We start from the raw sequence: 15,356 nt of genomic DNA, 5'->3' as shown, positions 1-15,356 counted from the left end.
TAATATAAAAATATTCTGACACCGATATGATTCGAAAATATGAATTTCTACAACACTATGTAACCTTGGAAATCCACTGAGAGAGTTCAAAACTCTCTCCGACTGACACGGCTTCATCAAAGTTAAATGCATTGTATACCTGACTTTTTCTTCCTATCTATAGCGTTGATTTTTTTCGAGACTAATGCTAATGAACATGTCATGTGTTTGCGATAGTCATCTTTTACTAGCAGGCCCTGTGGAAATTCCACAATGGCATCTTTCATATGTAATATATTGCTGCTAAGCATTCTGTGGACGTTCAACGTGAATGGAAACCCCTGGTATTATTGTAACCCTTTTGTTAAAGCTGTAAAACTATTTATCTAAGTAATCTGGTAAATATAGTGTCAGAATATATCCGTTTATTATGGTTTATTTTCAATATCCTTATAAGTGTCTGTAACATATTTCCATTGTATGGACGCCTGGTACAAAACAGGAAACTCTTCGATGTCATTATGCCATCTCTAGACAGAACAGATACTACTCTTGGATTCTAGCCAGAAAACCAAGAAGGTATATTTTAGTTTCCCGTATGGCTCAAATTTCACATATTTTTATTTTTATTTTTATTTTTATTTTTTTACATTGTGTTTCGCTGATTGGGAAATCCTATTTATTAAAAGTGAGGGTAGAAGGTGATAACATACTATGAACATTAAATTAGCGTATCTATATATTAATAATTTAATGTTCGTGGTATGTTATCACCTTCTTTCCTCTTTTTTAATAAATAGGATCTCCCGATCGAATAATTTTTAATCTGGAAACGTTAAAGGCAATATGCTATTAATATATAGATTCTTGTTAGCTCTTTACATCAAGTGACCGCGTGCCTTGTCTGGTGTGATTTCCATTTTAAAAAAAACTATTTTGATTAAGTCTAGGAGATATATTTTTATAGACAAAAGTTTTATTGAAAGTGAAAAGGGAAATATAATATAATTCAACTCTACAAAGTTTTTCATTATTTCTTATAACTAGCACTTATTTTTTTACGTATGAAACTGGAAATGGCCTAATACAGTTTCCTTCGGTTATAATCCATTTATTTTCAGATTAGAATGTCAGTAAAAGCACAACGTTCAGTTTTTAGCCCGCAGTTCACAAAATTTGCTGGTCCACTTTGTCATTAGGATCAAACAGCACCCCCAACTTCCCAACAAGTCATCCAGTTTAGTTATTTTCTCGAAAACAGTTATCCCCACTTAAAAAATAGTGAGATTTCTAAGTTAATTGTCAAGGAAATAATTAGTATTTGGCAAGCAGTCAATCCACAATTGCCCTTATTAAGGTACTATATAGGACAGAAGGGCAATATATTTTGCTATAAGAGGGCCAAGCAGATTGACAGGAAATCTCTTGCAGAAATCAAAGGGAAAAGAATGAAGAAACAGTTAGACAGACTGTTTGATATATCTTCTTGTAGCTGTAAACTTTCTGTCTTGAGATATGATGACTTTGCAGTAAAGTGCAAGACAGAAAATTATCAAACAAGGCACATAATCTGCACTTGTCCTAACAAGGAGGTAAAATTAATTCTATAGATTCACTTGCAATTATGTTCCTTTTTTGTGGAAAATAAAATAATATATTGGTATTTATGTAATCTAGCTCTATTATTAAACATGCAAATTTTGAAATTTCCAGGTTCCACTAGAAGAACTGCCATTTACAGCAATTTTTAAATTAATTGATGGAACAACAAAAATCCTAACAACATTTACTGGTCTTTTGGGGAAACTTTGTATCAATAATTATCAAGATTTGCCTCAAGTAGAATTCTAAAAAATTAGTGTCCCTCCCGATCTTCTGACAGCAGAATAAACAAATAATTTAAGTGTGAAGACTAGAGGCTACTTTTTGAGTATGCTGTTGGCATTTCTTGTGGATAAGTTAACTTAGAAAATTGGGCCCTTGAATCAAGGAAGATGGCTAATATAAGCCACAGGATTAATGTGTTTATGGACGAGAGTTGTCTATCCTCAAACACTATGATAAATTAAACATTATGGTCAAATTTATCATCTAAGTGTATGCGGTTAGTTGGTTTGAGATCAAAACCGACAATATTTTTTTTTTAACCAAGAACAGTATATTTTTAATATGATTCAGACAACAAAACAGTTAACTGAAATCCAAATTACTGTTTTAAACTGTTCAAAATATAGTGCTTTTGCACTACTTCCGGAAAATATAATATCGATGATAAATTCAAATAATTGTTTTCAAATAATTATTTTCTTTTGTGTGTGTTGTTTTTTTCCAGAAATAGTAAACAACTCAAAAAAAAAATGAAAAAGATTACTGCTATCAATTTTGCAGCCACAAATTGGTCAAATTTGATTGATTTTTCTCAAAACGTTGTATATGAGCAGGAAGCAAGACATAGACACATTATTACAAAGTCATCGTGCCAGAAAATTAGACTTTCATTTTCCTCAAAAGAAAATTATACAGAATCATTATATAAAAATAACTAGCAAAAGTACCCGTCGTTGACTGGATTCAAAAACAGCCTACAGAAAATGGACTCAGATTCATGAAAGTACTAGCGGGGGTACCCGGCGTTGCCCGAGTGTTTCGAGGTGTGGGTGCTCTTAAATAAAAAAGAAACCGGGGGGGGGGTAAAAAGTTTTGGTAAGTTGGTAGGATCGAACCCGAAGCCCTGAGGCGAAGTTGGAAAATAAAATGTGAAAAAAACATGAACCGTTCGGCCAGCCAGGATGAGTTACTGAAAGATGTTTAAATAACCAAATTGACAGGTGCCCGTACGGAAGTCGTAGAGTTAAGCTTTTGTGCGAGCGTTACGACGACGACGTAAGCAATAGCTATTCAGCAGTTGTTTTTAATGAGGTCAATGACCAGGTTTGTTTGTTATAGGCGAAGTAAAAAAAGAAAACATAAAAACGAACGTTAAAACTTAAGCGGGGGGGGTAATCAAAACATCGAAAAAAACACAAAAAAAACTAACGTAAGGCAAACGAACGATGTTAAATGTAAAAAAAAAAAAAAAGAAAAAAGAAAAACGAAGGTTAAAAACAAATACGTGAAAAATGGCTTAAATAAGCCTGTTTCGATATTAAAATTTGTACCCGGGTGTTATTGGGTGTGTGGTCGGGGGTGGATAAGCGAAGTAAAAAAAAAAAAGGAAAACGAACGTTACGTGAAAAATGGCTTAAATAACACTGGTTCAATGTTTAAATTTAAAAAATCGAAAAGAAAAGACATCTCACACCACGATTCGAACCCAAAACGTTTAGATAATGACCCAACACGTTAACCAACTGAGCTAACACGACATATATGAAATTCAGTCAGTTCTTCAACTATTTAAAGTAAATCAGGTCATAACGTCATCTGACGCATGTGTAGAACCAGTCGTCGTCATGAGAGGACCGTTCTTGTTGATCCCCCCCCCCTGTCGAAAATTGTCGATTTCGGGGTGTAAAAATGAACGTTTTTGGCCAATTTTTCGATATTTTTCGGGCGAAGGATGGGCTTCAATATGATACCGAGTTTGTGATTTTTTGTTCTGTGTGTCGAAAGTTTTTAACGGACACACAAACACACATTTAGCTACATACATACATACATACATACATACATTTTCGCTTTTATATATATAGACTAGCGGGGGTACCCAACATTGCCCGGGTGTTTGGAGGTGTGTGTGCTGTTAAATAAAAAAGAAACCGGGAGTGTGGGTAAAAGTTGGAAGGATCGAATCCGAAGCCCTGAGGCGAAGTTGGAAAATAAAATGTGAAAGAAACATGAACCATTCGGCCAGCCAGAATGAGTTACTGAAAGATGTTTGAATTTATTTAAGAACCAAATTGACAGGTGCCCGCACGGAAGTCGTAGAGCATTATGATGACGACGACGATGTAAGCAATAGCTATTCAGCAAATGAGGTCAATGAGCAGGTTTGTTTGTTATAAGCGAAGTTAAAAAAGAAAACATAAAAACGAACGTTAAAACTTAAGCGGGTGGGGGGTAATCAAAACATCGAAAAAAACAAAAAAAAAACTAACGTATAGCAAACGAACGATGTTAAATGTAAAAATCGAAAAAACAGAAAAGAAAACAGAAAAACGGACGTTAAAACCTCCCCCCCCCCCTAAAAAAAAAAACTCGTGAAAAATAGCTTAAATACGCCTGTTTCGATATTAAAATTTAAAAAATCGGTGGGTGCCCGAGTGTTTTTGGGTGTAGCTAAGAATAAGCAAAGTAAAAAAAAAAAAAGAAAAACGAACGTTACGTGAAAATGGCTTAAATAACACTGGTTCAATATTTAAATTTAAAAAATCGACAAAAAAAAGGACATCTCACACCACGATTCGAACCCAAAACATTTAGATAATGAACCAACACGTTAACCAACTGAGCTAATACGACGTATATGAAATTCAGTCAGTTCTTCAACTATTTAAAACAAATCAGGTCATGACGTCATCTGACGCATGCGTAGAACCGGTCGTCTTCACGAGGGGACGGTTTTTTTTTAACCCCCCCCCCTGTCGAAAATTGTCGATGTCGAGGTGAAAAAAATGAACGTTTTTGGCCAATTTTTCAGAATTTTTCGGGCGAAGGATGGGCCTTCAATGTGATATCGTGTTTGTGAATTTTCGTCGTGTCTGTCGAATGTTTTTAGCGGAGACACAAATACACATCCAAACATCCAAACATCCATACATACACACATACATACATACATACATACATACATACATACACAAATTTTCGCTTTTATATATATAGATGATAGGTTATGGAAAGGAAGGGTTGTAAAGAGATAGCTTCGAATTTGGGGGTATCAAAACTAAAGCAAAATATGATGAAAGTAAAAATAAAATAGATAAACCCCATAATTTATTATACCATACCTGTTCACACTGAAACACTTATCACAATATTCTGTGGTCTATATTAAAAAACCTTGTTAAACTTTGTGACATATTTCCATTCTATGGAGGTCAGGTGCGAACGAACATCCCATAATTTTATTATACCATATTTCTTCAAACTGAAACATAATTATCAAAGTATACTTACGCAGATAGATATGAAAAGTCTTTATTAAAGTTTGTGCCTATTTCCATTCTATGGAGGCCAGGCGTGAATGCAGACCCCACAATTTTATTATACCATCTTTATTTAAGTTAAAACATACTTATCAAAGTATTCTTATGTACATCTATATCAAAAACACTTATAAACGTTTTTTATTTTTTATTTCCATACTTTGTCGACCAGGCGCGAACGCAGGCCCCACAATTTTAATGAACCACCATTCTGCCAGATCAAACATACCCATTCTTGTGTCTTGATACATCTATCATTATATGTAATCAGTTTTTTAAAATAGTCAACCATATAGGAGCCAATTCGTGATCAGACACACACACACACACACACACATACACACATTCAGCTTTATATATAGATTTCATAAAATCTTTACAGTGCAATCTAGATTACAATATATTGTGGACTAAATCATTGCAGGGAAGCATATGAAGCTTCCTCCCGGTGCACCTCGGTGGGTTCCCAACTAGAGGGAAGCAATCAGTCGATTTGTTTTACTTACAATTTTGTTTTATCGTTATTTCCATGGCAGGTGCTCGTCTGAGCTCCAATCTCTGGTCCCCCCTCGCCAATCTTTCATGAAAAACACCCGTCTAGCCGAATCCACTGTGAAAAATTTCCCCCACTCTTTATCTGTGCCTAAATCAAAACGTGGATTCCATGAACAAAGCTTCTTTCTTAGAACTGCACGCCTGTGGAACTCTGTTCCGTCTGCCTGCTTCCCACCGGACTACAACTTGGATGTGTTCAAGTCCAATGTTAACAAATTCCTAATGAACCGCCCCCTTAAGTAAACACTTCATCAAATCTCCACACTAACGTAATGTACTTGCAATAACCCTTATCCCTAAGTGGCTTCCGGGCCTTGATAAGTGGTGATCACTGTGTAAAAAAAAAAAATAAATAAAAAAATTTGATTGACGAATGGGTGATTTCACCGATTTCAGTGACAATAAAAATATTGGAAGTGTGGGACATTGGTTGGTTCTTATTCAATCCCGGACAACGTCTTCTTGCTAGTATATCATAAAGTTAAAAAAAAAAATAAATAAATAAATGTGCATTTATTTATTAAGACAACAAATCCACACAGTAAAAATCAACAGCTTTCGGCTCTTCTTGAAATAACAATCTTCAGTAATTAAAGATTATAGGCATTTGTGTCATATAATCAACGGCTGAGAAATTGAAAACAAATAGGATATACAATAAATAACTTCTTTCAAATGCAAGAAAAATGTTTTTACCGATCTGCAAAGGTTTAAAGTTCTGAAACTGTTTTAAAGTTTTTTTTTAATTGTAATATAAGATTTTGTCGATACCTGCCTATTTGTCGACTAACAATCAAAGATGGCCACCATCAGATGTAGCATGCTTCTATTTCTTATAGTTTAAAATTGAGAAATAAAAAACTAAAAAAACTTAACTAATAACTATTACCAAACACATTAAAATATAATTGCCGCCTGATCGCTATATTTTAACTTACTGAAAAAAGTTTTAAAGCTTTCCTGTATTTTAAAATAAGTTGCGGTATCTCAAAACGTATGGTTGTATGTGTTCAGTCTTTGTTTTCGTTTTTTGTTTTTTTAAGCATTTTAGGCTCCAAAACAAATTCTAAAAAAAAAAAATACTTATAAAAGGTTTCAGAACCATAAAACTATACAGGTTGGTAGAAAATTAAATGTTCCTGTCTTTGGTAGAATTTATTTGTAGTATATTTTGTTTATTATTTGCTTTTATTAACTGTTAACTATACTGCATGAATGCCCGATTCTAATTTTATCTATATATATATAAATGACCTTGACTGTGTGTCTGAGAAACTGTCTCTAACAAACTACTTTGTCAATTTTTGGTCTATGAACTTAAAACTTGATATATTAGGGTATTCGGACCCGTGGGACAAATTCGATTTCGTTTTTAGCCAGTAAAAATAGCTGCTAAAGGGTCAAAATTGAAAAAATTGGAACTTGGCAGGTGACTACCTTCTACGCATGCACAAATATACATTTTTATGGTAAAGTTGGTTAATTTTTAAAGTTCTGATATTTATCTGTTCATGCTCATGAATAAGGCTGGAGGGTTAAATGTTTTGGTTTTAATTTTTAGATGATGACATCGATGTCATATTTTTTAAAAGCTTTTGAAATCACTACTATATATTATAGGTACAATATTATACTATATATAAGGTACAATATAATAATCAATGGCGAATTATATATACAGAGCTCTATAATAATAATAATAATCAGAAGAAGAAGAAGAAGAAATATGAAATCTGTATAAATTAAAATATCATATTTAAGTGTATGCTAGAACCAGACAACGCCACCTGCTAGTATTATACAGACTTATTATTGGGCAGGAAAGTAATAGTTCTAGTAAAACAATTTGATTTTAGCCTCTTTTGTAGAAGAGTTCCATTCTTAATGGATAAATGAGTTTTGCACGACAATAAAAAATAACCTAAGCAATCATGTACAATGCGCACACACGTACTCTTCACCATATACCGAAGCAGCACTCACTGTAGGAGCGTTGAACTAGCTTCCTCTGAAATTTTCATAGGAATATCAAATTTACAAGTTGTCCCTAGGGGAGATGGCAACGTTAGGTCTTTGCAGTTCTTGCAGAAAGGTGTCAACGTTTTCCTACATACAGTGCCTAATATTCCAAAGTGCTCACCTATCCAGTATTGACCAGGCTTAAAGTTGCTTAACTTCAGTGATCTGAGAACCAGTTTATCAACGTGATTATGCCTTGACTTTCTTTTATAAGTCACTTATAAGCATGGCTAGAGTAAGGGTTAGATTAGGGTTAGGTTAGGGTTAAGGTCCGAGTCTCTACATTGAGATCAATGAAGCCCTTATTTCTCGCCATACTAAATGCAGAATAAACGCCACTGTGGAAGACATCGTGGAATGATGGACGGCTATCTGTGCATGAGTTCATGTGGAGACATAAATATAAGGGAAATATCATCCCTTTGAGTAAATAACAAAATATTTTTGTACTACAATCTATGGGAAGGAGGGGGGAGTCTTCCATGGGGGGGGGGCTTCTTCGTTATTAGAGTGAAATTCGAAATATTGAATTTAAAATAAAACAAATGGTATCTACTTAATTGCACAGTTGCAATAATGAAATATCAAAAAAATTACAAAAAATGATAAGGTAGAAAAGTAACTATAAATGAAAACAGTTTACAAAGAAAATGAGTGCAAATTCAGCTTTGCTAAAAAAATATATATAAACAGGAGATTTCAAAGAGAGAAACAAGGGAGGTAATTGTTTTCTGAAAACTGAAAATTTTAGGTCAATTTAACAAAACTCAATTTTCACTAATTATTTTGAAAAACTGCTTTCATCAATACTTAATTTTCTACCTCATAGTTTTTCGTAATTTTTGAATATGTTCATTATTATTATTATTATTATTATTATTATTATTATTATTATTATTATTATTATTATTTTATCATTATTATTATTATTATCATTATTATTATTATTATTATTATTATCATTATTATTATTATCATTATTATTATTATTTTATCATTATTATTATTATTATTATCATTATTATTATTATTATCATTATTATTATTATTATCATTATTATTATTATTATTATTTTATCATTATTATTATTATTATTATTATCATTATTATTATTTTATCATTATTATTATTATCATTATTATTATTTTATCATTATTATTATCATTATTATTATTATTATTATTTTATTATCATTATTATTATTATTCTCATTATTATTATTATTATAATTATCATTATTATCATTATTATTATTATTATCATTATTATTATTATTCTCATTATTATTATTATTATCATTATTATTATTATAATTATTATTATTTTATCATTATTATTATTATTATTATCATTATTATTATTTTATCATTATTATTATTATTATCATTATTATTATCATTATAATTATTATTATTATCATTATTATCATTATTATTATTATTATTATCATTATTATTATTATTATCATTATTATCATTATTATTATTATTATTATTATTATAATTATTATAACAATGAAGGAGATACCATTGAAGTTCAATACTTTGATTTACGAATTTCGCTTTAATAATAAAAAATAATTTTTTGTTTAAGATTTTCAAATTTTCTTGTGCGAATCGAATCTGAAAACTTGATTCTTTAAGTTTTAGTGGCTTACGAAATCTTTTCCAAAATATGCAAACATTTGCAAATTTTAAATATCTAAAAAAAAATTAATGGTCAAAATATGCAAACATTTGCAAATTTTAAATATCTAAAAAAAAAATTAATGGTCAAAATATGCAAACATTTGCAAATTTTAAATATCTAAAAAAAAAATAATGGTCAAAATATGCAAACATTTGCAAATTTTAAATATCTAAAAAAAAATTAATGGTCAAAATATGCAAACATTTGCAAATTTTAAATATCTAAAAAAAAATTAATGGTCAAAATATGCAAACATTTGCAAATTTTAAATATCTAAAAAAAAATTAATGGTCAAAATATGCAAACATTTGCAAAATTTTAAATATCTAAAAAAAAAATAATGGTCAAAATATGCAAACATTTGCAAATTTTAAATATCTAAAAAAAAAATTAATGGTCAAAATATGCAAACATTTGCAAATTTTAAATATCTAAAAAAAAAATAATGGTCAAAATATGCAAACATTTGCAAATTTTAAATATCTAAAAAAAAATTAATGGTCAAAATATGCAAACATTTGCAAATTTTAAATATCTAAAAAAAAATTAATGGTCAAAATATGCAAACATTTGCAAATTTTAAATATCTAAAAAAAAATTAATGGTCAAAATATACAAACATTTGCAAAATTTTAAATATCTAAAAAAAAAAATAATGGTCAAAATATGCAAACATGTGCAAAATTTTAAATATCTAAAAAAAAAATTAATGGTCAAAATATGCAAACATTTGCAAAATTTTAAATATCTAAAAAAAAAATTAATGGTCAAAATATGCAAACATTTGCAAATTTTAAATATCTAAAAAAAATTACTGGTCAAAATATGCAAACATTTGCAAAATTTTAAATATCTAAAAAAAAAATAATGGTCAAAATATGCAAACATTTGCAAAATTTTAAATATCTAAAAAAAAATTAATGGTCAAAATATGCAAACATTTGCAAATTTTAAATATCTAAAAAAAAAATTAATGGTCAAAATATGCAAACATTTGCAAATTTTAAATATCTAAAAAAAAATTAATGGTCAAAATATGCAAACATTTGCAAAATTTTAAATATCTAAAAAAAAAATAATGGTCGAAATATGCAAACATTTGCAAAATTTAAATATCTAAAAAAAAAATAATGGTCAAACTGCTAATGAGTACCAACTAATGACTTACCTTTAAAACATTGATTTTGAGAGGTATTCTGCTTTGAACGAATATCACATTTAAAATTGTCACCAAGAAGTAGTTTTTATAATATTAAGACCTTTAGTATCCAATATTTTCCCTAATAGTTTTCAGTTGTCGCCATTTTTTTTTTTTTTTACATGTAGGTCACCACTTATCAAGGCCCGAAGGCCACTCAGGGATAAGGGTTATTGCGTGTACAGTAATCATTGAGATAGTATTGTAGTAATCATTAGTATTGGAGGTTTTGATAGAGTGTCTTACTTAAGGGGGCGGTTTGTCAGGAGTTTGTTTATGTTGGACTTGAAGACGTCCAAGTTGTAGTCAGGTGGGAAACAGACAAGCAGCAGAGAGTTCCACTGGCGTGCAGTTCTAAGAAAGAAGCTTTGCTCATGGAATCTACGTTTGGATTTTTGTTTTTGTGTCTGCAGTTAAAAAAAAACAAAAGAAAACGTAATGCATGCAAAAATTGAATGTGTACATATTCAGAGGCTGTTCTGGCCTTCGGGCCAGGAGCGGAAAAGGAAGTAATCAGTTCTGATCAATGTGGGGTCAACTCTTCATATCAGACAATTGCTTTTTAAGTCAATTAGTTTGGTCAATGTGGAGGAAACCCTTCATATCAGACAATTGCTAATTTGGGACCCTGCCAGAGTGCCCCCTTGGGGGAGCTGGTTTTTCCTCCCCACATTAAAAAACGGCCTTGTGTCTAATTTGCTCAGTGGGGAAGCAAATAAATAAAGAGCATGTTCACTTCGGTTTGTATCGTTGTAAACGACAAAAACAAAATGGCAGCAAGTAAAACCCATTCGGAAAACATTGGATACTAAGAGTCTTGAAAATCTACTTCCTAGCGACAGATTTAACTGATATTTGTTCAAAACAGACACAAATATTTTTGAAAATCAACTCTTTAAAAGTCTATAGCTGCTGCTCATCGGCATTTTGACAAAAAATATAAACTAAAATTTGTTTTCTATCAAAATTGGAAATGTTATTTATTTATTTATTTATTTGTAATTCTATTTATTTATTTATTTAGAGGGGTATTTTATTTATTTATTTATTTTGTTTCATCATGATAGGAAATTTTATTTATTTATTTATTTATTTTTTAGTTTTATTTATTTATTTCGGGGTATGTATTTATTTAGTTTTAGTCTTATCAAAATTAGAACTTTTATTATTTTTAATTTTATTTATTTACTTGGGGTTATTTTATTTATTTATTTTTCACATCAGATTTGGGCATTTTAATAATTCATTTCTCATTTAATTTATTTATTTGGGAGGTATTTTATTTATTTTTGTTTTCAGCAAAATTGAAAATTTTATTTATTTGTTTATTTTTGTTTTCATCAAAATTGGAAATTTAATTAATTTATTTTTTTTATTTTTAATTTAATTTATTTATTTGGGAGTACTTATTTATTTAGTTTTGTTTTCACCAAAATTGGAAATTTTATCTATTCATTTTTAATTTATTTATTTATTTATTTGGGGGCAGTTAGTTTTGTTTTAATCAAAATTAGTAATTTTATTTATTTATTTTTAATTTAATTTATTTATTTTTAATTTTATTTATTTATTTGGGGGTTATTTTATTTATTTATTTTTGTTTTCATCAAAATTGGAAATTTTATTTACTTATTTTTAATTTAATTTATTCATTTGATGGTATTCTATTTATTTATTTTGCTTTCATCAAAATTTGAAATTTTCTTCATAAAATTGGAAATTTTATTTATTTATTTACTTATTTATTTTAAATTTTATTTATTCATTAGAGAAATTTTTTATTTATTTATTTTTGTTTTTATCAAAATTAGTAATTTTTATTTAGTTATTTATTTTTAATTTTATTTAATTATTTGAGAAATTTTTTATTTATTTATTTTTGTTTTTATCAAAATTAGTAATTTTTTATTTAGTTATTTATTTTTAATTTAATTTATTTATTCGAGAAATTTTTTATTTATTTATTTTTGTTTTTATCAAAATTAGTAATTTTTTATTTAGTTATTTATTTTCAATTTTATTTATTTGTTTGAGAAATTTTTTATTTATTTATTTTTGCTTTTATCAAAATTAGTAATTGTTTTTTTAGTTATTTATTTTTAATTTTGTTTATTTATTTGGGAGTTATTTTATTTATTTATTTTATTTTCATCAAAATTGGAACTTTTATTTATTTATTTATTTTTAATTTAATTTATTTATTTGATTGTATTTTATTTATTCATTTTGTTTTCATCAAAATTTGAAATTTATTTTAATCAAAATTGGAAATAAAATTTATTTATTTATTTTTGTTTTTTATCAAAATTGGAAAAAATTTTCTTCTAGAAAATAAAATGTCTGCATAAATTACAATTTCAATCATGTTTATTGTTTTAATATTAAAATTTATTTTATTTATTATTATTATTTATTATTATTTATTTTATTTTTGTTCTTACTGTTGTTTAGCTTTTATTTTTGTTTTGTTTGTTTTGTTTTTTGTTTTTTTTTTGTTGATTTTTTTGTTTTTTTTTTTGTTTTTTTTTAGTTTTGCGAATGTTTGCGTGGATAATATCAATAAACAAACGATTGTGAATAAACAAAGCTTAAAACAAGGTAAAAATGCATGCGATCCATTATTCACTTTGTTATGATTTTGTTTATCTCCTGCCCCGTGGACAAAATGAAGAATTTGTTTAGTGATATTACTCGTGTGAAAAAAAACAGCAACAACAAAAGAAAGAAGCATACAATCATATTTTCTGTATTTACCGAGGGTTGCTAGTTCAAAAAGTCCCTAGATTTCTTCGTATAAAAACAAATGGTAATATTTAACCTTTTCAAAGCAAATCTAATGAAAAGTCCCCCACACACACGTTTTGAAATGTTTCTACGTATTTTTAAAATGTTTGGAACTTATGGCCTCCACCTCGTTCCCCTCCCCCGCCACCAAACTTGAAAAAATGTTAACGATTACATGTCTCGTTTACCGCTACGTGACCAAGAAGTGAGTGCTCATTTTATGTTAAATTTATATTAGAAAGTGATCCCTCATTCTAAAATGTTAAATATTTTATCAGATTTTAAAAATTCCTTCTTTTATATTATCTTTTAAGGCCGTAGAATACGTATTAGTACAAAAAAAAAAAAAAAAAAGTTGATTTTGATTTCTTTATAGAAGGATTTTTTTTTTACATGGAGGTGGAGGTCACACCACTTATCAAGGCCCGGAAGCCACTTGGGGATAAGGGTTATTGCGTCTACAGTAATCAATGGAATAGTATCGTAGTAATCGTTAGTATTGGAGATTTGATAAAATGTCTTACTTAAGGGGGCGATTCATAAGGAATTTGTTTATGTTGGACTTGAAGACATCCATGTTGTAGTCAGGTGGGAAGCAGGCAAGTGGAAGAGAGTTCCACAGGCGTGCACTTTCTAAGAAAAAAGCTTTGTTCGTGGAATCTACGTTTTGATTTAGGCACAGATAAAGAGTGGGGAAAATTACTGAGAGTTGTTTCAGCTAGATGGATGATTTTCATAAAAGACTGGCGAGGGGGGGGGACCAGAGATTGGAGCTCAGACGAGCACTTGCCATAAAAATAACGATAAAACAGGCTCGCTATGTCTCTTCTGTGGGAGAGAAACTACGCTTGGTTAGGTCATAAAAAATACCAAACAAAACAAACAAAAAAAAAAGGGGGAATAGGGTTCTTACCTTGGATGCATTTTTCCATCCAAACTGTATCCAAAGAGATTAGATCCCGAAACGCGCAATTTGTTAAACGCAAATGTGCCAATTCTTTGCCCTTGAAAAATGTAAACAAATGAAAAAGTACTTCACTCGGCAATTCCGTAATTATCAACATTTTTTTTCTTTCAAATCTTATTTAATTTAACCTTAATCCGATACTGACAATTTCCATGAATACAAAAACAAAACTTTTCTTATTTTAATAAACCTGCATTAATAATACGTTTATTAACATTCATAACGACGCTGTTATTATTCGTAACTGAAAACTATTTGCGCTGCAACAAACCAACTGCAGGTGCTCGCTGGTATGGTTCAAGGGATAGAGCAATGAACATCAAACAAGAAGGAATGATTTTTTTCTTGAAGGTAAATAATCGCTGTGTGTCTTACCTTTTTTTTCTATAAAAGAAAATTGGTAAAGTATTATGAAATTTCTTATAGTGTTTGGCGATGTTCAACAATTTATATATGCTGTTTTATGGAGAGTTTGCACATTTTGAATTGATATAAAAAATAAGTTTTATTATTGAACCTTTGACGAGATGGTTGACGTCGAAACGTAGATTTTTTTTAATTTTTTTTTTTTTACAAAGGAGTCACCACTTACCAAAGTCCGGAGGCCACTCGAGGATAAGGGTTACTGAGTGAACAGTGGTCAAGGGGAATATGTCATATTATTCGTTGGAAAGTTGGTAAGTTGGATTACTTAAGGGGATGGCTCATCAAGAATTTGTTTATGTTGGACTTGAAGACAAACAAATTATAGTCAGCTGGAAAACAGGCAAACGGAAGACAATTCCACAGGTGTGCAGTTCTAAGAAAGAAACTTTGTTCATGGAATCTACGCTTAGGTTTAGGCCAAACTTTCACAAGAAACACTCGTCTAGCTGTAAACACTATCAATAATTCCCCCCACTCTTTATCTGTGCCTAAACCTAAACGTAGATTCCATGAACAAAGCTTCTTTCTTAGAACTGCACGCATGTGGAATTGTCTTCCGTTTTCCTGCTTTCCGGATGACTATAATATGGT

At 29.5% G+C, this 15,356-nt stretch overlaps 2 protein-coding genes across 6 annotated transcripts in view; one reads left to right on the top strand and one right to left on the bottom strand.

Annotated features, from left to right (window-relative positions):
* LOC145278388 (kelch-like protein 26) overlaps positions 1 to 15,356 on the top strand; it is a 258,637-nt gene that overhangs the window by 117,160 nt on the left and 126,121 nt on the right. The window contains exon 1 of one of the 2 annotated variants that reach the window (XM_080130658.1): positions 14,669 to 14,690. The exons of the other annotated variant lie outside the window; for it this stretch is intronic. The gene's annotated coding sequence lies outside the window, so the exon portion shown is untranslated. Of the gene's footprint in view, positions 1 to 14,668; positions 14,691 to 15,356 lie in introns of those variants that run through there. 2 annotated transcript variants of the gene reach the window in all.
* The window catches only part of LOC145278454 (F-box only protein 31-like), a 353,462-nt gene that overhangs the window by 283,955 nt on the left and 54,151 nt on the right, over positions 1 to 15,356 (bottom strand). For 2 of the 4 annotated variants that reach the window (XM_080130660.1, XM_080130664.1), the window contains exon 1: positions 14,286 to 14,527. The exons of 1 other annotated variant lie outside the window; for it this stretch is intronic. In XM_080130660.1, coding sequence (XP_079986786.1) covers positions 14,286 to 14,436 — 151 coding nt within the window. In that variant the 5' untranslated portion in view covers positions 14,437 to 14,527. Of the gene's footprint in view, positions 1 to 14,285; positions 14,602 to 15,356 lie in introns of those variants that run through there. One more of the 4 variants, XM_080130665.1, reaches the window with a different exon arrangement.

Source organism: Euprymna scolopes, chromosome 1, assembly GCF_053919585.1.
Source record: "Euprymna scolopes isolate OS-2025 chromosome 1, ASM5391958v1, whole genome shotgun sequence".
NCBI lineage: Eukaryota > Metazoa > Mollusca > Cephalopoda > Sepiida > Sepiolidae > Euprymna > Euprymna scolopes.
The sequence above is the reverse complement of the archived record's forward strand: the minus strand, read 5'-3'. Positions and strand labels throughout refer to the sequence as shown.